The 22139-nt window shown below is 50.8% G+C and overlaps 1 protein-coding gene across 1 annotated transcript in view; it reads right to left on the reverse strand.

Moving 5' to 3' along the window:
• The window catches only part of LOC122391556 (afadin-like), a 92164-nt gene that overhangs the window by 63736 nt on the left and 6289 nt on the right, over positions 1 to 22139 (reverse strand). Inside the window, exons 3-8 of the mRNA XM_043385597.1 lie at positions 20483 to 20649; positions 7559 to 7668; positions 6593 to 6758; positions 5789 to 5928; positions 5168 to 5311; positions 3455 to 3581 (exon numbers count right to left, since the gene is read on the reverse strand). Coding sequence (XP_043241532.1) covers positions 3455 to 3581; positions 5168 to 5311; positions 5789 to 5928; positions 6593 to 6758; positions 7559 to 7668; positions 20483 to 20649 — 854 coding nt within the window. The remainder of the gene's footprint in view (positions 1 to 3454; positions 3582 to 5167; positions 5312 to 5788; positions 5929 to 6592; positions 6759 to 7558; positions 7669 to 20482; positions 20650 to 22139) is intronic.

Genomic DNA, 22139 nt, shown 5'->3' on the forward strand with positions numbered 1-22139 from the left:
CAGCCCGCGGCGAATGGGCAACAGGTGGGACAGGGTGTCGGCCATGGGAGGAAACGAACAGCCAGCGGCTCTACAGGGTGGGGCAGAAAGATTTACCTGTTTGTTTTCAGTCCATTGCTTAAAAAGTTATGAACGGATTTTGATAAAATTTTGCATGCAGCTTCCCAACTGACTCATGTATCAACTTTAAGATCGTTTTTACATTTTGTGATAGTTGTTGGTGAGCTATGGCGAAGATGACTAAGTGAGCCCAAATCGCGGCGCTGAAGTAGACTGGCCACAGCTCCCGAAGCGTTGCCAAACAGCTCGGTGTTGCCGTAAAAACTGTTTGCAGTATAATTAAATGACTTCAAAAGACAGTGTTAGTGTCGTCGAAGTACATGCCAGGCAGAACAAGGGATTTCCGCTTCAAAAAGCTAGTTGATATCGTGCACAAGAAGGTGTTTCAATTCCTAGGCGAAGCATGCGCAAACTGCCAAGGGAACTCGTTGTTTAGCCCAGAACCGCCAAGAGAATCATAAACGACGGCTTAGGCTTTATGTCATACAGGATGCAACGTCGACACCTAATTTCGGCGGCATCCAGGGAAAACCGGCTACACAGGATCCAAAAGACATTGGAGGAGATCAGGAGCGCCGGTAACAAGGCATTCTGCTGGTCCAATGACAACATGTTCATGCCTGAGCCCCAGAGACACTCCCAAAGCGTCAACATTTTGGCAGATGGTCCATCCAGCATTGATCCTGCTATTCGCACCATTTTTTGTTGCTTGAAGCCTGGTGGTGTCATGGTTTGGGCTACCGTCGCATCCGACGGCTCAAAAGGAGCCTTGGTCTTCATCAAGGAGGCTGTGAAAGTGAACTCAGAGGTTCAAGTCCATCTGCTGGAGGAACATGCTTTGTCTTGGGTCACTCAGTCGTTCTGAGACGGATACGTCTTCGTCCAGGACGGTGCGCCGCCGCAAACGGCCAACATCGCTCAACCGTGGTGGAAGACCCACATGCGTGGGTTCTGGGACAAAGACATTCGGCCATCATCAAGTCCAGACCTGAACCCGATGGACTTCGCAATCTGGGCCATCTTAGAGAGGAGGGTGTGTGCAGTGCCACACAGCAGAATCGCCGCCCTGAAGCTGGCCCTCGAGACGGCACCGTCGAATCTTGGCGGGGACACAGTGCGGCGCTCGTGCCCCTCCGCAGAGGGACGTTTCGAAGCAGTGGCGAAGGACAAAGGTGACCATATTGAGTCATTATGCCGTCGCTGAGATGTGTACATGTTACTGCATATATGTGCCAGAAATCAATTTGATATCTTTGTTCAGGGCCGAAATATTTAAGAAAATCAAGAGGTAAATCTTTCTGCCCCACCCTGTATTATATAAACCAGCATGTGGCTCTGTACCACGGCCACGGAGCGGCCATTCAAACGCTACGTGCCTGATGTACCCGGACGAAGTCGTCACGCGTCGACAGCAGCTCATATAACACACGAGATCAGGACGCCGGGTGCCTCCATTAGCCGATTGCCTCGCTATGGACACCGCCACAGGCTATGGAAACCCTAGGTGGCGGTCAGAAGCCAACAGCACCAAACCTTCGTGCCGGATGTCGACCGTGGGTTACCCACATCTAAACCCCGTCCTAAGCAGCCGCCAAAAACTTCCTAGCCGCAGTCCAGTTTGCTGTCGAACTGTCAACTACCACTAGACACCATAACATCAGTTTCAGTATTGGATGCTGTTCATGGTCTACCACCGCCCAGCCTCTACTACCCGTCCCAAACCGCAACTCTCGGTCTTGTGCGCTACTTACGAGCCGCGAGCACCGCGCCAGACGTCGGCGGCCGTAAAGGAACTCCGTCTAACCTCAAACGCGACTGGCGAAATGGAGGAAACCGGCGCAGGCAGCCGCTAAGTGCTTGGCGCGTCCTTGACCTTTGCTGGGCAGTCGGAGGCTGTTATGCCTCGCTGAGAGCTTTTAGCAGCTCAAACGAGGGAAAGGAGTTCATTTGGTGCACTCCCGCTAACATCAGTGGGACAAGTGAAACACCAAGAAACACTTATGATAACAATTACTTAGTTTTAAGCCTCTTAAAGGACTGGGCCCCACGGGGTAGATTAATCTCTGCTGTCTAAGACAGCGAGCAAAACCCGACACACATAGTGTATAGCGGTCCGAGGGCAGTGCGTTGGTGAAATAGGTTTACCGACGCCAATCTCCGAAAATGCAACTAGTGTGGGCGACGACAAATGCCTTCAAGAATTCCGTCCATTTTGTGTAAAATGAGAGTAAATCAACGACCTTCGATAGGAAATTACAGCCTGATAATTATGTGGGAGACCATTCATGAAGTTCAAACTATAAAGAGTGGTGCAGCATACAACCCTAATGCAAAGTTTCGCGTGCGATCAATTAAGTGACCCGAGCGCGTGAGAATCAGTCGGGTAGTTAATGAAAACACAGAACGGACTACGGGCCCACAGTCCACCCGAGTTGTTACCCCGTTCGCCTTAAAGCCAAAGTTCGTAGACGCCTAATAGATTAGCGTCGTATGACGAACTTCGCGCCAAAGGCGACAGCATGCTTTCAGAACCACCCACCAATATTATCAGCCAGCTCGGCTTTTGGTCTACTAAAAAGCACTAAAGCTAGTTTTCCTTATAATTAATATCCGTCAAAGTTAGCTGTCCACGACAAAGCCGCACACCACACAGGACAATGAAATAATGCTCCCAGCACGTCCGCTGCAGCACCAGGCAGGATGTTTGTCTAGCTCACAGAGCGTCTTCCTAGTATTCAGAGCGTTCGATACAACCATCCATAAGGAAAACCAGCCCCATCTCTCAAGGCAACTCAATGGCTGAGGCTACCGAATGGAAAGACGCTGGCATCAATGGGGTATATTCTTCAGGTAGTCGATTATCGTGTGCGTTAGCTACGGCGTTTGGACGTGCATTGTACAGCGATCGTTAGATCAGCCAATGGGATTGATCAGTTGTGGGTAGACATGCAATGCTACACCTGCGCATATATCGGCTTAGTGCGCCACACATGCGTTGCGTTAACGCCGGACTGGTGTGCGCATAAAGCCGGACGCCTCCATTATAATATCGAGCGGCTCGTCAATGGTCCTCAAGAAGTGGCTGTGAGTTGCACTAAATCTACGAGACCAGGGCCCCGTTTCATAAAGCGAATCCGTAGGTTACGCCGTTTTTTGGGCTTGTATTGCAAGCGCATGTGAAGCGATAAATTTATATCCCCTTCTCTCTTCTGTTCTTGCTTGCAAGATAATTAAATTGAACGATTCACACTATCGTCATCGCTTCACATGCGCTTGCAATACAAGACCAAAAACCGCCGTAAGTTACGGACTCGCTTTATGAAACGAGGCCCAGGATTCAGTACCCGAACCCGCACCCTGTGCTTCCACATTATCCCCTGCCCGTCTGACTGACCTCTCATCGGCGGCTGGTTCATGAGGATGGCCAGCGGACAGTCGTCGTCGTCCAGTACAAACTCGTTAAACGGCCCGGTCGGCTGGCGGTACTCGGCCGACTCGGGCTGCGGGTCCTGGGTCACCACCTGGGCAGACGGAGACATAGGTCAACGGTTGTAAGGTTACACATACTCGGCCGACTCGGGCTGAGGGTCCTGAGTCACCACCTGGGCAGACGGAGACTCGGGTCAACGATCGGACAGTTACACATACTCGGCCGACTCGGGCTGCGGGTCCTGGGTCACCACCTGGGCAGATGGAGGCATGGGTCAACGATCAGACGGCTATAGAACACTCAGCGGTCAGCATACGACGGTGATCGCACAGTGATGAGCAAAGGCGGTCACCAACGGTCACCACACGACACCGCTGTAACCACACATTAACCAGAGCTGTGTCACCACACGGCTAATTCACTCACCATTCAACACATCATGGCGCGTCACCACACGGTTACCATATGGTCACCGGCCACCAAACACGTGATATGAGTGACACTACGAACGGTAAGGTGGTATCAGCGTAGCAGAATAAACACTGATCACAGGCACCTATCCTACAAGTGTACCAACTGTCCTTGTGTACCCAGCAATCCACATAATATCCAATTCCACGGAATTGTCGGCGAAATCCACTACAGGACAATATCCCCTAGTCTGTGTGGCATAGCATATCGGTCCAGACTGGGTGTCGTTGAGTCTGCACCGAATGAAAACACAGAGAGTAATAAAACAACTCCGAATGGCGCTGCATGACTACGTTGGCTTACTTCTCTTCAAAACACTGCCGATTGAATTCTAGCCACCGATTTCTGACAACATCGTGGTGATAGCTTTAGAGACAAAAAAAATATTAAGCAAAAAAAAAAACACACACACACGAACCAATATCGGTAATGCATAACGGACCGAATTGAAGAACACTGGCGGACCAAAAACGGAAAAGAGAAATGAGAATCAGTGCATCGCGGCATAAGAAAAAAGACCGATCAGTCAGGATATCTGCAAACTTAACTACACCACAGCTGAGCTGGCCCAATAACCAACGCAGCCATGTTGGAACTCATTCTATGGTCAGCTGCCACGACTTATCAAAATATACACCAACTACTTTTTGATAAGTGTCAACGACTCCAGAGCCAACAGCAGTGCGAGTCACAATGCCATTTGTGCATCATCCGTACAGACTGCCAATCCAGCACAATGCACACACTTTTCGGGCAAGTGGCTATTATTATCAGTCGCCCGTCGTCACCATACGCTAGGCATTGTTTATGTAGAGATAGGGCCACATGCGGTCTAGCCTTTTGTGACATAATGACTCTGGAGTCTGGACATGCAGAGTAAAAAAAAAAAAAAAACACACACATAAAGCAATGCATAATTTTATACAAGCATTATCTAACCGATAACGTCGTCTCTGCAAACACAGGTGTCGCCACCTATCGGTGAACACAAGGTCCCACGCTAATAATTACTTAAACAGGTCATCTAAACAGGTAACCGTGAAGTTAGCCTAAGTTGTCACATATCAACAACGTATTCCATTTAATCCACCTCGAATACTCGATATTTGACAACACTAGTATCCCCGGCCACTAATCCCTTCGGCATATTTCCAATTGTTGCAACTGAAAACAGGCTGCTGTTGAGATCCTAAACCATCCACTCACCTGAACCAGAGCGTAGTTGTTGGGATCCTCTGAGTGTCGCCCGTACTTTTGCAGCATCTCAGCCACCACGACAGCGGCCGTGTCCGTCACAGACAGCAGCAGCGTCTTGTACGGAACCTCGCTGCACAGACTCTCGCCGTAGATCTGAGCAAAACAGAAAGGTGCGATAGGTTAGGAAGGTTTTAACACATGGCAAAAACAAGCGATCTTAAGCTACTCGCGGTTTTCTGTCCATTGATCGACGATTTATGCTTGCATCACTGGCAAGTAAACTACACAGAACACAGTTTTTAGGATTGGGCTTCACAACTTAAAAAAAAACTTTGAGTCCGAACCATGAACTTCTCGTTAAATGCAGCAGAAGCGAGTCGTTACTGGATACCATGAACAATAGCTGCAGCGGGACACCCTGCGCTTTATCAGATGTAACCGTCGGGGCCCAGTTTCACGGCACGTCGCTACCAGGTGTTGGCGCCAGCCGCCACGCTTCCATAAACACGTAAGCAAGCATGTCAACTTTGCTTACATTTTCATGGAAACCGAGCGCCAATACCTGTAAGCAGCTGGAAGCGATGTGCCATTATACAGGGACCCAAGCCTCCATCCCTCAGCGGTACATACCTTGAGCGTGCCGCCCGTGTCGGGTCCTCCGTCTCGGCTGCGGAACTCATGTAGCTTCTTCTCAAGCTTCTGCTGCCGCCGGCGGCGCATCACCGCCTCCGGGTTACTGATGGAGCGAGTGAAACTCGTCTCCGGCAGCTCTGTAAGAACGACACGGAGAGATGTGAGAGTCAATTAGTGAGAATGATGAAGCTGGGTGGGATGGGACATAGGTGAGCCCCATTTTAATTCTTTTTGCATTGCACAACATGAGCAAAGCATGCCGTCACCAATATCGGCAACTCTACAATTACAATTCTAATCTCACTGCAATATAACGGCACTATTTCAACCCACTCGATGTCTGACTGCAGTAATTTCGACTCGAACTGTTCATTTGGCTCTTGTTGTTTGAGCCTCCCCACACAGCCGCGGGTCACACTGGTCTATTGTGAAGCCGGTCAATGACGAGCAATGACCATCGACCAGTCAGTGAATAAACCAGCCAGCCGGCCAGCGGAAAGCCGCAATCGCAAAAGCCATTGATAGGAGGTAACGAAAAAAGCATCTTACGCAATAGGGCTGATAAAAGAGAAAAAATCACGAGTGACTGAGACACATTACAAGTCAGAAACTAGGCTACGTCCCTGTATGACTGAGCATTCCATGCTATATTATCACTTGCCCAAAACACGACAAAAAGCAGCTGCCTACAACTTATTCAAGATATGAGTTTTCAGCTTGGACCACCAATTCCTACGAAAAGCACAGGACACCGGCAATTGTAGCAATGAAGAATCGGAGATAGCCAAGACCCCTCCTTACCGGTATAGAGTTTCTCGGCGACGCCCGGGTCGTTTTCGTTGCTGCTTTGCATGCGTCGCAGCTTGTCCTGTTTCTTCATCTGCTTCTTCTCCCTGCGGCTCAGTTTCCGCTTGAAGTTGCTGTCAACGCCGCCGCCGCCAGTCGGCTCTCTGGTCGGATTCAGGGACTGGGAAACCGGCGGTGGCGTGACAGCGGTCAGAATATGACCCATGAGTGGTTTACAGTACATGGGCGGTCATCTTTGAATTCTAAGAAAAAACGGCAATTTTAGACAAGCAGGGCTTGCACTTGCAACACACTGAACAGACATGACTGAAAGCAATAAGTATGGTGATGAGAAACATGTTAAGCAAATCATCAATCTGAATGTTCGAAAAAAAATGACCTAAACAAGCACTAACACAGGCCGATAACTAAGCGCTTGATAAAATATCAAAGTAAATAAGCAAATCCCACCAAACAAATTGACGAATAACCATGCAGAATTGAACAGGATTTATCACTCGCTACGATTTCTACTGTTTTGGACGGAAAACTTCAAGCGCAGACACAGTTAAGCTTTATGGGGAGAAAAAAACAGGCTCGCAGTATCCGGTATCGTGAAATGACAAACATGCAAACCAGTGAGGGCGGCTTCGATACAAATCGATGACAGCTCAAATATCCTATGAAAGCAAATAGGCAACGAAGGCCGTGAGCAAAACAATTTAAACACCAGCAGCCAGCATCCGGATATTCATTATACCGGGAAATAACAGCAGTGTTTGGGTGAATGTCATTTGCTCACCTTACCCCGACGCGGCTGTGAAGATCACAATGTGTCAAAACACCATTCATCTGATAGTATATCATCATGGACAACAATCGAATTCATGTGTTCAGCAGCCAATATCATACATAATAAATCCAGCAAACAACAATAAAATTGCCGCACCGTAACTCAATAATTATCTTATGTGCGCTCACCCAGGGTTTTTCGTCGAGGTTTCTGAGCAAGAAGCGGCCCTCGCGGTCGTCCTGGTTCCAGTTGAGCTGCACGTGCAGTGGTCGCTCATCCATATCCAGCTGACGCTCCTCTGAGAAATTTACGGTCAAATGTCACCAAGCCACGAGGCGAGCACGAGATCCATCAAATTTAATGTCTCGGAGGTCGTTGCTCCTATACAAAGACAATCCATTTAACGCAGAAATGCTACTTCTAGATTGAAATGAAGTCACACTTAAAAGAGATAAGCGTTCAAACTGGCATTGACTCGGACGTGAGGCTGTAGGGTGGAACGGTGGATCTAATGAGATAAACCATAGATAAACTTATCATCAAGAGCCGTATAAATCACAGCGAAGAATTAAAAAAAAAAAAACACCGCATAAGCTTTCGAAGACTATTGTGAGTGTTACCGACAAATTGCACCTATGCAAGGCGGTACGGGCGAAAGACTCAGCGCTGCTGAGCCGAGCCGCCGCCGCGCCGCCGAGCCGAGCGCCGTCCGCGGTCGCGGGACGCTGGCGTCCCCTCTGACCCGGCTGGCCGGCCGGCGCGGCAGGGCGGCTCCCTGTTTGCGTAGGACCGGCCCAGGTCCGGGCCATTGTGTGGGGCACGCACGTGCGCGCCCGGCGTGTGTGTCTTCCGGGTGGAGCGCTGGACGCCAGGGCCATTTTTAGCCTTTTCTGTGTGCTCTGACCGTCCTCAACGCGTCTTGTTTTCACCCCCTGTCGCTGTATATAAACTAGTTGTAAACACCCCCGGCCCTCACTTCACCTTTCGACTTCGACGGGGACACTGCGCTGCCCCTGGCTCTCTTCCCGGTACGTTTCGCTGCCTTGTCCGCCAAATATAGTGAACTAGAAGACAAAGTGTGTGAGAAGCCCGAGTGAGAAGTGAAACAGTGCGCGGTCTACAGGGTGTCTCAAAAGTTCGCTTACACATTTCCCATGTCAATAAAGCATATAAGAACCGGCCAAAAATCTAAGGTTTTGGTGTCCGTGTGTACACTAGACAAATATGCATGCTTTGACAACTGATTCGGAAGGTTGGAAACCAAACCCTTTGCTGTATCTCCAAAAATATTTGCCCATACTGATTTTCGTCACTCCGTCAGCTGCCGGAGGCTGATAAAAGGTTACCAGCTTTCAAGCTCTTGTAGGGGAATCCCCCGCAGTTTCTGCGTCGGATTTAGGTTTGACGAGCTCCCCGGCAACATCCGCTTCTCCCTGAAAGCCGATAGCTTGCATCGACACCATCCGTGAGTATTTTGTAGGTCTTCTCTGGCGCTAACTCCTTCATGAATGACTGGCGCCGACCTCCCAAGCACCATTTTCCTTTTCAAAACAACCCCATTCCTGAACAAATGGGAAAAGCCAGGGGCAAATTTTTCGCAGCATATCGTAGCAGAATGTGTCGGCCATCTGTTTTTTAGACACATTTTGCAAAATTTGCAAATCCCGAACGCTCGTCATTCCCAATGCCAAGACCTTCGCTGGGTTCCGGAGTGTTTTCCTCAGGAGAGGTTCTGCTTTGTAAACGGCCAAAACCTGTCCATCGTGCGGTTTTGTCCGGATTTTGTGTGTAAAAGAAAGCTATTTGCTCCAGATCTGCCTCTTGAAACTTCGTTAGATAAAACTTTACATTAATTAACACTTTTGGAGGGTCATTTATCCTCAGCATTGACGATTTTCGCATTATTTTCCCTCAAAATTTAGCGTTATAGATATTATAAACAATTTTAAATGATATTTTGTCTTTATTTTATGATGACCTGCAATTTTTGAAACTGGGTAACCTCTGTCTGTGAGCTTCTAGTCAGTTTTCAATAGTTAGGACTGCATTTTCAGCTGCTTTCCGGAGCACGAGTCTGCTGCGGTACAAGGGTCGTTCAAAGCGCTGTTAGTCTCGCATGGTTTTGTCCTTCAAAAATTTTAGCCACCGTTTTTATTAGATGACCATCATGTTGTACTCATCCTCGCCGACACTTTGCCATGTGTCATTTCCGACCTAACCATTCCCATTACTCGTGAAGCAGAGAGTTTCTCAGCCGACCCGAGTATGCGACCTCCATTTTCATGCCTGATCCATGGTCAGAGGTGAACCCTTTTTGTGTGCTCATGAAGGGTCGAATGCGCTTGAAAACAATGAAGCTGCTTGAGAAAGGTTGTTACCAATGCCCATGCAAAATTTCGACTGTTAATTTCATGTTGATTCAGAATTATTGACAAAAAAGCATGGCTGGTACCTGTAAGCGAACTTTTGAGACACCCTGTACACTGTAAACCAAATTGACAAGTCTTGTGTAATATAACCAATCATCTCTTGGTATGTTTACCAACTGATACTTTTCAAACAAGCCGTTGTCTGGTGCATTGCTTGTCAGATGACAACTACGAGTCAATAGTTACTATGCACACCAACTTCTCAGTATCCAGACCAACTCTACATTTGTTTCAACGTTTGTTTCTTAACCAGTTTTGGAAACTTGTTGCCGCATGGTTATTTAACCGGCGCCTAACTTGTACTGGTCAGCTGGTCAGCATACACATGGTCAGCTGCGCCCGTGACGTCAGACTTGGCGGACCAATCAGCGGTCGCCGTCCGGCCCCGGCGCGGCGGTTTCAAACCGTTCAAACCAGCAGTTGTCGCGCGGCCGCCGTGCAGCATGGATCAGCGACGAGGGCTGTTCCAGCATTTGTGCAGTAAAAAGTGAAATCTGTGAACTGTGGTGTTCGTGCTGTGAGTGAGGCCCGCTCTGGCCTGCGGGACGCACTAATCGTGCCTATACCCGCGGTCGAGACGCCTCCCTTCCCCTGCGCGCGCAATGTAAGTGGGCCAGACCTTTGCATGCACATGTGAGCAGATGTTTTGCGGTCGGTGTTTTTTTTTATATAAATACATTTATTTGCCTTTAATTCAACTCTTTATATTTTTAACTTAACTGATGGACATATATGGGCTGTAAAAGCTAATCTGGTTGGCGATCATGCTTTATTCGAATTATCTGCGTGATCGTGCAACTGCCATGATTGTTATGGTCAATGTGGAAATATCCGTCATACGGGCATGTTATACTTCTGGCTTGATGCGATGCACAAAACCATGTTCTTCCACATACGCAGCAGTTCTTGCTTCAAAGACTTATATGCTGACGGTGCACGATAGGTATACCTTATACCTCATGCATTTACCACATCCATTCGAAAATATGCACTTGGAATTGTCTCCAGTCAATAGTAATAATTATGTTACGAAACTATAGTCCATTTTTCTTAAGTTCGACCCTCACTCAAAGCATCTTTTTGAACACAGCACGAGAATTGCTGAGTGAATAACTGGGAAAACTGGTCGGCGCACATTGCTTTTCACATATGATTGACTTGACCAAAATTATTAGCAATTGAACTCTGTTTTCCCGACTCGCAATGTGAATCTGCCTACATTTCAAATTCCTTAGCAATACACGAGCTGTCGGGAATTATAACTGAGCTCATCAATTCAACGCATGGAGTTTAACACTATGCTACTTTACCGGTGTTTATAACACATTTTGCAAATAGTATTCATTCTTTGAATACATTGTGCGCCGGCCAGATTTCCCAGTCATTCACTCAGCAATTCTCGTGCTCTGTTCAAAAAGATGCTTTGAGTGAGGGTCGAACTTAAGAAAAACGGACTATAACCCTCGCCCTGGCAGGGGGGGGGTCGATGCGACCCCCCCCTAAGGTTTTTCGAGGATAGCGTAAAAACGGCGGCGCGCAGCGCCGCCAAATTTGGCACAGCCTATGGGGCAACCTTTTTACATATGACCTGTAAATTTCAGGTCCGGGTGACCTTGGGTCAGGTCACCAGGTCAGAAAAAACGGTACAAGGTCATGGTCAAATTTCAATTTTCTTTTTGCACCTGTCCAACTCACAGTTTTGCACTGATTTCCTTCAAACTTTCAGGATGTGCTAAGGTCACCGAGTTGTATAACATATATTTCGGGTTTTTTGAGGTCACTGACCTGAGGTCAGTTAGAGGTCATAACGTCGTAATGTTAAGCCTATGGGAAAATACTAAATTCGGAAAATACTGGAGATATCCGCTTCGTTCTATCAATTTTGTGCTTTGAAACCACAGCACTTAACAGCAGGTCACTTGGTGCTTCTTTGTTTGGTGTACTTATCCATGGGTCAGGTCGAATGAGGTCAACTGAGGTCAAATGACGTTTTTGCCAATAACTTGGCACACAATGACGCTAGAGCTTAAACAATGGTATCATTGTGTTCCTGGTGATCAGCCGAATCGAATGATATGCGATATGATGCAATTTAGTTAACTTTAACTTAATTTATTAATTTAAGTTTACTTAAAATTTAAGAAAAACTTTTAGTACACGTAAGCAATCTAAAAAGTATATCATTCGACGCGCCTTGACGTGCTGAGTTCACTTGTGCTTTTCTTTTTGCTCTATCTTAATTAGATCAAAAGTTATAAGCGAAAAACTTTTGACCTGTTTTTAGCGAAATTTTTACATTTATACCCCCCAAAACCCCCCTAAATATTGACCTAGAGCAACCAAATTTGCACAGGGGCGAGAACTCCAGGAGGCCCACCTACCTACCAAATTTGGTGTTTCTAGGTGCCATAGGAGCCAATCGCGAGGGGGGGGGTCGCATCGACCCCCCCCTGCCAGGCCGTGTTATGAAAAATGCCCTGCCAGGGCGAGGGTTAATTCGCCTGATTGGTTTAGTCACTCTGAATGCTGCTCTGGTTACAATAAATTGAGCTATATCTGCGAGTTTCAAAATCATGCGGCTAAATCGGCGCACCTCCACGGCCCAAACACGATGACCGTCAACTAGTTTATTGCGGCGATCAGCTGATGCAAAACTGGGTCAGTGTGCCACGTGTGCCCTGTGGTTCACACCTTCCTCACCAGAGGCGCGCCACCGTCCACAGAATCTGACCCGCAATCTGCTCCATCCTAAAACAGAGCCAATAGGTGGCGCTGGGGAGGTGACCAAACAAGCACCAGGTAGCGCTGGGGGGCGGCCGGCACTAAATATGGTCCACATTTCACAACAAATTACATACTACGTGATGTAGGTACGTGACCGTAATAAATACTAATGATTCCAGAAACTTCCGAATGGATGTGGTGTATGCATTCATCGATTATATAACCCATCAGTATTTCGTTTCTTGTCAGCGCAAGCCTTTGAGCAATAACTGATGCCAGTCATGATTTTGTGCACCACTTCCAGCAAAAAAATGACCTGTCCGTATAGAAAATATTTCCTGAATCAGTATCGTGGCAATTGAAAACGAACGCGAATCGTAAGTTCTTAAGGTTATCAACGCAAACAAAGCGATTGTGTGGAAGAACAAGTTCGAACTGAGCGTTAGTACACTTACTTGTTGACAATTTGTAAACTAGGGGTTGTTGAACCGACAAGGAAACGGCTATATGCCTATCCAGAAGTTGGTAGGTGCACAAGGCCCAGACTAGTACTCAACAAGGTGACGCCTATGCGAATTGGAACCAAACTTGTAGACAAACTGTTAGTTTGTTGGCCAACACGCCTGGGGTTGGTGAATCGACAAGGTGACGCCTATGCGAATTGGAACCAAACTTGTAGACAAACTGTTAGTTTGTTGGCCAACAAGCCTGGGGCTGGTGAATCGACAAGGTGACGCCTATGCGAATTGGAACCAAACTTGTAGACAAACTGTTAGTTTGTTAGCCAACAAGCCTGGGGCTGGTGAATCGACAAGGTGACGCCTATGCGAATTGGAACCAAACTTGTAACAAGGAGCCAACTTGTAGATTTGGTTTACAGTGTACACACAGATGAGATATTCGAAGGAGATGCGGTAGGCGTATCGGTTCCGGTGACCAGGTCTACTGACTATCCTTTGTTATCCTAAAACATTCCTAATACGCCCTGAGAAGGGGGTTTCCTTTGACGTCGGTATCCGGCGCTCTCATATTTTAGGCCCTAACATACGCCCAGAGAAGGGGGTTCCTTTGTCGTCGGTATCCGGCGCTCTCTTATTTAGGCCCTAACATACTCCCTGAGAGGGGAATTCCTTTGACGTCGGTATCCGGCGCTCTCATATTTTAGGCCCTAACATACTCCCTAAGAAGGGGGTTCCTTTGACGTCGGTATCCGGCGCTCTCTTATTTAGGCCCTAACATACGCCCTAAGAAGGGGGTTCCTTTGCCGTCGGTATCCGGCGCTCTTTTATAAGGTCCAAATATACTTCCTAAGAAGGAGGTTCCTTAGTCGTCGGCATCCGGCGCTCTATCCTGTATCCAATATTTAGTTGTATCTTAACTAGGCTAACGTGATAGGTTATAACATTTATTTTTCCAATTTTCCAATTAAACCATTTTCCTCCTGGATCTCGGTCACCAAACAACCAAATGCTGTGCGATGCGCGATTAAATACAGTCCACACCATGAAAGGAGATTCGAACGAAAGCGTCGCCAACATTTTCTGGTCCTCCGGGCCGGATGGTCCGGGCCTGAAGTGAGAACTGAAGTCCGTTGTGGCTGCCCGTCGCCGACTTACTGATTGATTGTAGGTTACAAGCTGTGCCTCGTGTGTGCCAGTCGGATCGAGAAGAAAGTTCCGATGATGGAAGATTCGACTCAGGCGGAGAACACAGAGACGGCGACGGTGAGTCAGGACACTGCCGGTGAGGAAGCTGGAGACACTGCATGCGTGTTGAAGCACCTGAAACTTCAGCGCGGGCGCAAGGCCGCCGCGTTTACTCGTGCCTGTAACACGGCGGAGGCTCAGATCGCGCGCCGAGCTAGCGAGGAAGAACTAAAGAAGCGGCTCGAAACCCTGAATGCGACACTGGATGGTTTCATGGAGGCCAATGACACCTATGTTGAGAAGGTGCAGGAGGTCTGCGAACTGGAAGAAGCGGAAGAGTACGCCACCCGACTGACGGCACGGCACGCCGAGACGGTGAAAAGAATTGAAGAGGCGACTACGCACCGACCAATGAGCTGCTGCGCGGCGTCGCAAGCAGATGACAGACCACCACCATCAAAGTGGCATCACGGGGGGAGTAGAGTAAATGGATCCCGTGTTTCAGGAGTCTCCAGAGCGGCGTCCAGGGAAGCTGCAATAACGGCAGAAATGAAGAGCCTGGAGCTGAAGCATTTGAAAGCCAGGCAAGAAAGAGAAAGACAGCTGAGAAAACAGGAGGAAGAAAGAACAGCTCAGAGGAGAAGAGAAGAAGAAAGGATGGAAGAAGAGAAGAGGATGATGGAGGAAAAGGAGTTAGAAGAGGAGGTGGAACGAGCGCAGCAGAGGGCAAGACTTCTGAGGGCTGCAGAAAATGACCTTGAATGGGAGCGGAGAAACGACTTTGATGACGAAATCCCAGTGGAGGTGGAGCCTGAGCAATGCGATATATCGAGAGCCGTCCGTGATACGTCAGGTGAGCAGCGGCCGGCATCCAATGGTGGCGAAGTTTCTCGCTGCATCTCGTCATCACCCAGAGCTGTCGGTGTTCCTCAAGGTGAGAATGGGGTGCTCAAGAATGACGGACTGGCTCGTGCCAGCTGGATCGCAACGCCGGCCTCACCCCGACGTAATGACCTGGCAGGACCATCAGCGTTCGTAAAGAGCATACCGCGACTGACACTGCCAACGTTCCGTGGAAATGCACGTGAGTGGCCGCGCTGGATTGGTCTTTTCAAAGCCTTGGTGCATGATCAGCCGTCCCTGTCGGATGCTGAGCGCATGGCTCACCTTCAAAACGCGGTGGAAGGGCCCGCGGCCCAGGCCATTGACGGCATGTTATTCAACGGTGACTTGTATCACGAGGCCTTGAAAACTTTGCAAGATAGGTTCGGACGAGAGGAAGACATCATCCAGGCCCACCTGCGAAATGTGTTCATGACCTCGCCACCGTCAGTAATGGACCTCCCAGCGATGGAGAAGTTTTATGCGGTCGTCCATAACACAGTCACCGTCCTGCGAAATCTCGGCTATGCGAGTGACCTGTCAAGCAGTGAAAACTTGAGAAGAGTGGTCGAAAAGCTGCCGAGCGAGCTAGCCCGAGAGTGGGGCCGTGAAGTGTTCCGGCTGCGACCGACGAGACCGACTCTGGAGACGTTCACCGAGTGGCTCCAAGTCCAAGTCAGCATCCTGAGCTTCTCTGCTGTCCAGTCCGGGACTTCAACATCGGAACTGAAACGTGCAACAGTTGCTTCAAGGGACGGCCCTGTTCGGCGAACAGCGCTGGCGACAGGAGCTAATGGTGAAACCGAACCAGAGGCCCGCTCTCTGCCAGTGTGCGTGGTGTGCAGCAGTAACCACAGGCTGAGCGACTGCTCAGAATTCAAGGCCAAGACCCCAGACGCAAGAAGCGCTGTTGCCTATGAAGAAGGTCTTTGCTTTTCATGCCTCAAGAAGGGCCACTGGAGCAGAAGCTGCAAAGTGTCTCGGCGGTGCAATGTGAAGGGATGCAAGCTCACGCACCATCCGCTTCTCCACCGCGGATCAAGTCGGTCAGGAACCGATCAGAGCAACTCGAGGAGGGATCAGTCGTCAGCAGGGACAACCACGGGAGCGCCTGAATCTTCAGCTGAAGGTAGTTCCGGGAACCAGCCGTTTGTAGCGGCCTCGGTAAAAACGGACACAGACACACTGCTACAGATTGTTGCTGTGCGGGTTCACGGGCCCCGTGGTTCGACAGACGTTCTGGCACTCCTGGATGCTGGAGCTCAGACATCACTGTGTCGTGAGGATGTTCTGGAGGAGCTGGGCGTTGCCGGGGAGCGACACCCGCTCTGCATACAAAACGTGGAGACCAGTGGCACTCAGCGTCCGTCCGAGAGAGTGAAACTGAAGATCAGCCCCCTTGGCACAGGGGCAAAGAAGTGCATCAACATTCCTGAAGTGTGGTCTGTGCCAGCGCTGAATGTGACTGCGACTTCAATGACGAAGAGTCAGCTTCAGAGGTTTGAGCACCTTCGTGATCTGGAGTTCCCGCAATATAATGGCGGGCAGGTGAAGCTGTTGATCGGTGCAAACGTCCTTGAAGCAGTGCTGCAACGGGAGGTGCGTGTGGGACGTCCGAATCAACCGGCCGCTGTGAAGACAGACCTAGGGTGGACACTGACGGGCTGCGTGTCTGACATCGTGCCCAGCAGCATGCGCCGGGTCATGTTTCTGAGACGTCAATCGAGTGAGAGCGAAGTGGAGCTGTGCGCTGGCGTCAACAAATGGTGGTCTACAGAAGCATCTGGAGCAAAGTACAGTGAAACGACGTCACGATCGAAGGAGGATAAGAAAGCACTACAGATGCTGGAAAGAAACCCGACCAAAAGTGGAGAGCGATACGAGACCGGTCTGCTGTGGAAGGAGACAAGTCCTACACTTCCCAACAACAAGCGACAGGCTATTCAGCGACTACAGGCAACGGAGAGAAAGCTCGAGAAGCTTCCAGAGGTCGCAGGGAAGTACCAGGTCATCATCAACTCCTACGTCGCCGAGAGATATGTATCGGTCGCTGCTGTCTCAGCAGATGCACTCACAGAACAGAATGAGTTTGAGCTGGGCCAGCAGCTACATGGGGCTCAGCAGGAGCTGCAGAAGCAGTCCAGCCAGTTGGAGGAGCAGCAGCAGGCAGCTGCCAGACCCCAGGAGCAGCGGACCACGGCCACCGCAGACTACAGGAAGGCAGATGCCGGCCTCACCAGGGCGTTGGCCGCTGAGCTGGCCGCCTGTCGGGAGCGCGACCAGGTGCTTTCGGACAAGGCGAGCCTGGAACAGCAGCTGGAGCGGCACGCTGCTGAGGTGGCCCGGCTGACGGCTGAGCTTGAAGACCGGGGAGCTGAACTGGCTGCAGCTAATGCGGCCAAGTGTCAGGCGTTGGCACAGGTGGGGGAAATTGTCGCCAAGGAGATCAGTTTCCAGTACAGAGAGAGGAAGATGGCGAGTGAGAAGGAGGTGCTGGAGAAGCAGATGTCTCTGCTGCTGGAGAGCCTGAAGTCGCAAGCAGAGGAGCTGTCCACGCTGCGCCGCCAGCACAGCTCGCGGATCCTCCAGCTGCAGGCCGACCTTGCCAACAAGATGGACCAGCTGGGGACGGAGCAGGCGGAAAAAGAACGGCTGACACAGCAGGCGGTCGACCTGGAGCAGCGGTTCACCGAACTGGTGGAGAAGCCCCGGCTGCAGCGTGAGGCCGAGATCGAGCAGGAGGAAAACTATCGACAGCAGCTGCGGTCACAGGAGCGGCTGGCGCAGCCCTACAAAGAGGGCGTTGAGAAGGCGGAGGCCAAGTCGAATGAGATGCTGCGCTCGATGGACGACCTGCGGTCACTGCTGAGCTCGACCAGCAAGCAGCAAAGCCAGTTGAAGGCGCACCTAGACGAGACGCACACCCAGCACGGCCAGCACCTGGTAGAGCGCGACAAGGTGATCCTCCAGCTGCGCAACCAGCTGGAGACTTGCGAGGAGCAGATGCAGGCGATCACCCGCAAATGTAACCAACCTGTCAGACGAGGCGGTGGAGGCCATGTCACCGTCCGCCGCCAACATCAGCAGGCTCCTGTGGCAGGGCATAACGCTCACACAGATCTTCACCGGGTTCAGTCAGGCCAAGGAGCAGCTGACGGCCACAGAGGTCGAGAGCAAGCAGTTCAAACTGTGCCTCGACCAGATCCTGAAGGACATTGATAAGTGGACGCCGGCCATCCAGAGACAGCGCGAGGATTATGAGGCGGCGGTGCAGACGATCGACTCTCCCACAGGCAACAATGACGAGGCATTACGGGAGCTGGAGACAGCACGCGCCAAGCCTGACGGCGCCCGCCGGCGACTGCGTATCGTACAACACGAGAGGGATCGGCTGGCCGCCCAGACAGCGGACCTGGCGCAGTTTTGTGTGCCGCTGAAGAAGGTGGAGGAGGCGCGCGGCGGGTTCGTCGCCACGCCCCGGTACGAGCTCGAGCTGGACACCTTCTCCGCCGGACGGCTGATCGCCCAGCGTCTGGTCACCTTCCGGGACAAAGAGAGGCTCCAGGCGCGCAACCAGGAGCTGCTGTCCGTGGTGCGCGAACTGAGCGCCGCCCGGGAGGAGCTGAACACGCAGCGCTCATGGCTGCGTCCCGTGGACAACTGATCACTGCCTGCTGCGGTCCCACCCCCGAGTGTACCAACCGTCCAGCCCCCCATGGCCGGTGCTACCCTGTCCATCTGTGTTTTTTCTCGGCGAGGGTATTCAGCAGTCGTCCGTCATTTCCATTGTGCGTGTGACTTGACGCCCCCTGACCACTGACCGTTCGCGACGGCTCTGGTATTTTTTTGTGCCTTCCTGACAGGGACCTGAGTCTGAGTTCAGGGCTGTGTAAAGGTAACCCGTCTCCGCGCGCGAGTGTTAGGCCCGCTTTACCTCGCTCCGCACCTTTCTGGAATGCTGTGCGTGTTTTACTTGTATGGAGCTTGGAAATGATAGTTACCCGCGCCCGTTTCGGTTATCACCTTTCTTGACTGTTCGTTTGCGCTGTTCAATTTGTCGGTCAAATGTTTGTGTTCGACGTTCGCAGTGAAGCCGAACACAGGGGGGAGTGATGTTACCGACAAATTGCACCTATGCAAGGCGGTACGGGCGAAAGACTCAGCGCTGCTGAGCCGAACCGCCGCCGCGCCGCCGAGCCGAGCGCCGTCCGCGGTCGCGGGACGCTGGCGTCCCCTCTGACCCGGCTGGCCGGCCGGCGCGGCAGGGCGGCTCCCTGTTTGCGTAGGACCGGCCCAGGTCCGGGCCATTGTGTGGGGCACGCACGTGCGCGCCCGGCGTGTGTGTCTTCCGGGTGGAGCGCTGGACGCCAGGGCCATTTTTAGCCTTTTCTGTGTGCTCTGACCGTCCTCAACGCGTCTTGTTTTCACCCCCTGTCGCTGTATATAAACTAGTTGTAAACACCCCCGGCCCTCACTTCACCTTTCGACTTCGACGGGGACACTGCGCTGCCCCTGGCTCTCTTCCCGGTACGTTTCGCTGCCTTGTCCGCCAAATATAGTGAACTAGAAGACAAAGTGTGTGAGAAGCCCGAGTGAGAAGTGAAACAGTGCGCGGTCTACACACAGATGAGATATTCGACGGAGATGCGGTAGGCGTATCGGTTCCGGTGACCAGGTCTACTGACTATCCTTTGTTATCCTAAAACATTCCTAAAACGCCCTGAGAAGGGGGTTTCCTTTGACGTCGGTATCCGGCGCTCTCATATTTTAGGCCCTAACATACGCCCAGAGAAGGGGGTTCCTTTGTCGTCGGTATCCGGCGCTCTCTTATTTAGGCCCTAACATACTCCCTGAGAGGGGAATTCCTTTGACGTCGGTATCCGGCGCTCTCATATTTTAGGCCCTAACATACTCCCTAAGAAGGGGATTCCTTTGACGTCGGTATCCGGCGCTCTCTTATTTAGGCCCTAACATACGCCCTAAGAAGGGGGTTCCTTTGCCGTCGGTATCCGGCGCTCTTTTATTAGGTCCAAATATACTTCCTAAGGAGGTTCCTTAGTCGTCGGCATCCGGCGCTCTATCCTGTATCCAATATTTAGTTGTATCTTAACTAGGCTAACGTGATAGGTTATAACATTTATTTTTCCAATTTTCCAATTAAACCATTTTCCTCCTGGATCTCGGTCACCAAACAACCAAATGCTGTGCGATGCGCGATTAAATACAGTCCACACCATGAAAGGAGATTCGAACGAAAGCGTCGCCAACAGTGAGGTTATACGTTTTAATAGCAAGATAATATAAGACAATATCATACCCAACTATACTGTACCCAACTAGAATCATACCCAACTAGAAGACGCCAACTATACTGTATCCACATCAACGGCTACTAAACAGGCACCTGCCGCCACCCTACAGAAACACCCACCTCCGCTCTCGTGGATCTCGTAGACGGCAAAGCGGGGAGTGGAGAGCATTCTCATGTCGGGCCGGAACTTTTCGGCCAGCGCCGCGATCACGTCTCGGGCGGTGGCCGTGGAGGACACCCGTATACATTTAGTGCACACCTTCTGACCAGAGTCCTGGTAGTAAAACCTAAGAGAAGGATGGGTATCGTTTCGTCATCGGGTTTGCACTGACAAAACTCATAGGTTTTCAATGTGCGTAATTACACTAATTACAGTCAATTTGCAGTCAGAATGGTAAATGGTTGCCAAGTACTCGAAGACGAGTGGTGGGAGACTGGTTGTAAGTGGTAAAATATGAGAAGAAAGTGCAAACAAGAATACACTTGATCAAATATAACTATTAAGCACGTGATTATAAATTTAACGAAGCAAAATTAAGCTTCAAAACCGAGCACGTTTATCATTGTAAACTAAACGAACTAACAGCGTTCACCATAAACACTCAATGACAGTATTGTTTCAGTGTAGGTAGGTACTCCCCTTCCTCCCCCCCCCCCCCCCCACACACACACCCGTCCTAGCTTGAACGCAGACCGCCGCACTATTAGAACCGAGCGGGACCATAATGAGGGGGCGACAGACCGGCCCACAATACACCGCTGGCAGGTCACGGGACGTACCGGCGCAACGAGGCGGACACGCAGACAGCCAGAACAAAAACGACACTTCCGACTGTCAAATTGGGGGCGATTAGCATTGTGAGCGCCTCCAAGGTTACACGCTAAAGCGCGGCGCGAACACATAAAAATGGCCAAAAAGCGTCCTGTTAGCGGTGAAATCAGGGAAGACCGGAACAGTGCTCTCGGTGGGAGGGAGTGAGCTTCGATCTGAGCCAGTCTTGATGAGACGCACCTTAGCGACTGGATTTCATTGACATAAGAATGCTAAGTAATTCCTATCTTAAATAGGTCTCGCACGGGTCTAAATTAGCATGTAATCTAACTTGCGCATTGTTAAACCGCCGTATTCGTTGGGTCACTGCATTAATCCACATCCTTCAACGGTCAGCACTAGCAGTCTTGAATACATCGGCTGGCTCCGATCCGCGTGTCGGCACGTTCCCAGCCCGGCCCGTGAGCAGCGGAGCCAGTGATTCTGCGACACGCATGGCCGGCCATGTCTGACGCAGCCGAGGCGCTGTCCGTCCGTACCGCACATTCCACTGGGCGGCTCGTGGGAGAGACGGATGCAAATGACCGTCTCGCCATGCACGGCTCACGGGCAGCGGCACGGGATGGACAGCCGACGACCCGGCCAGGGACGGGGGCGCCTCACGACGACCACAGACAGGACGGTGTAACACGCCAGGCGCCTGACAATGCGCCCGATCGGCCCTTTTCGTGTGTCGTTAAACACATTGCATGCACTGGCGCCTAAGTCGGTCGCCGGGAGCATGCGGCCCGCCACGGCCGGATAGCTGCCCACAGTTCTGTGAATGGAGCCGCCCGAGCGGGTCGGCTAAACAAGCCGACCGACAGTGAACCTACACGACCAAGCAGGGGAGCGAATCCGTCACATCCAAGTACTCGGAATAGTGACTATCTCCGTCACAGACACAGCCAAAAGATAAAATATGGACCGGGTGGCATTGGACAAACATCTGTGTATGAGTCATGA

The sequence above is a fragment of the Amphibalanus amphitrite genome, unplaced genomic scaffold (genome assembly GCF_019059575.1).
Source record: "Amphibalanus amphitrite isolate SeventyFive unplaced genomic scaffold, NRLGWU_Aamphi_draft 000444F_arrow, whole genome shotgun sequence".
NCBI lineage: Eukaryota > Metazoa > Arthropoda > Thecostraca > Balanomorpha > Balanidae > Amphibalanus > Amphibalanus amphitrite.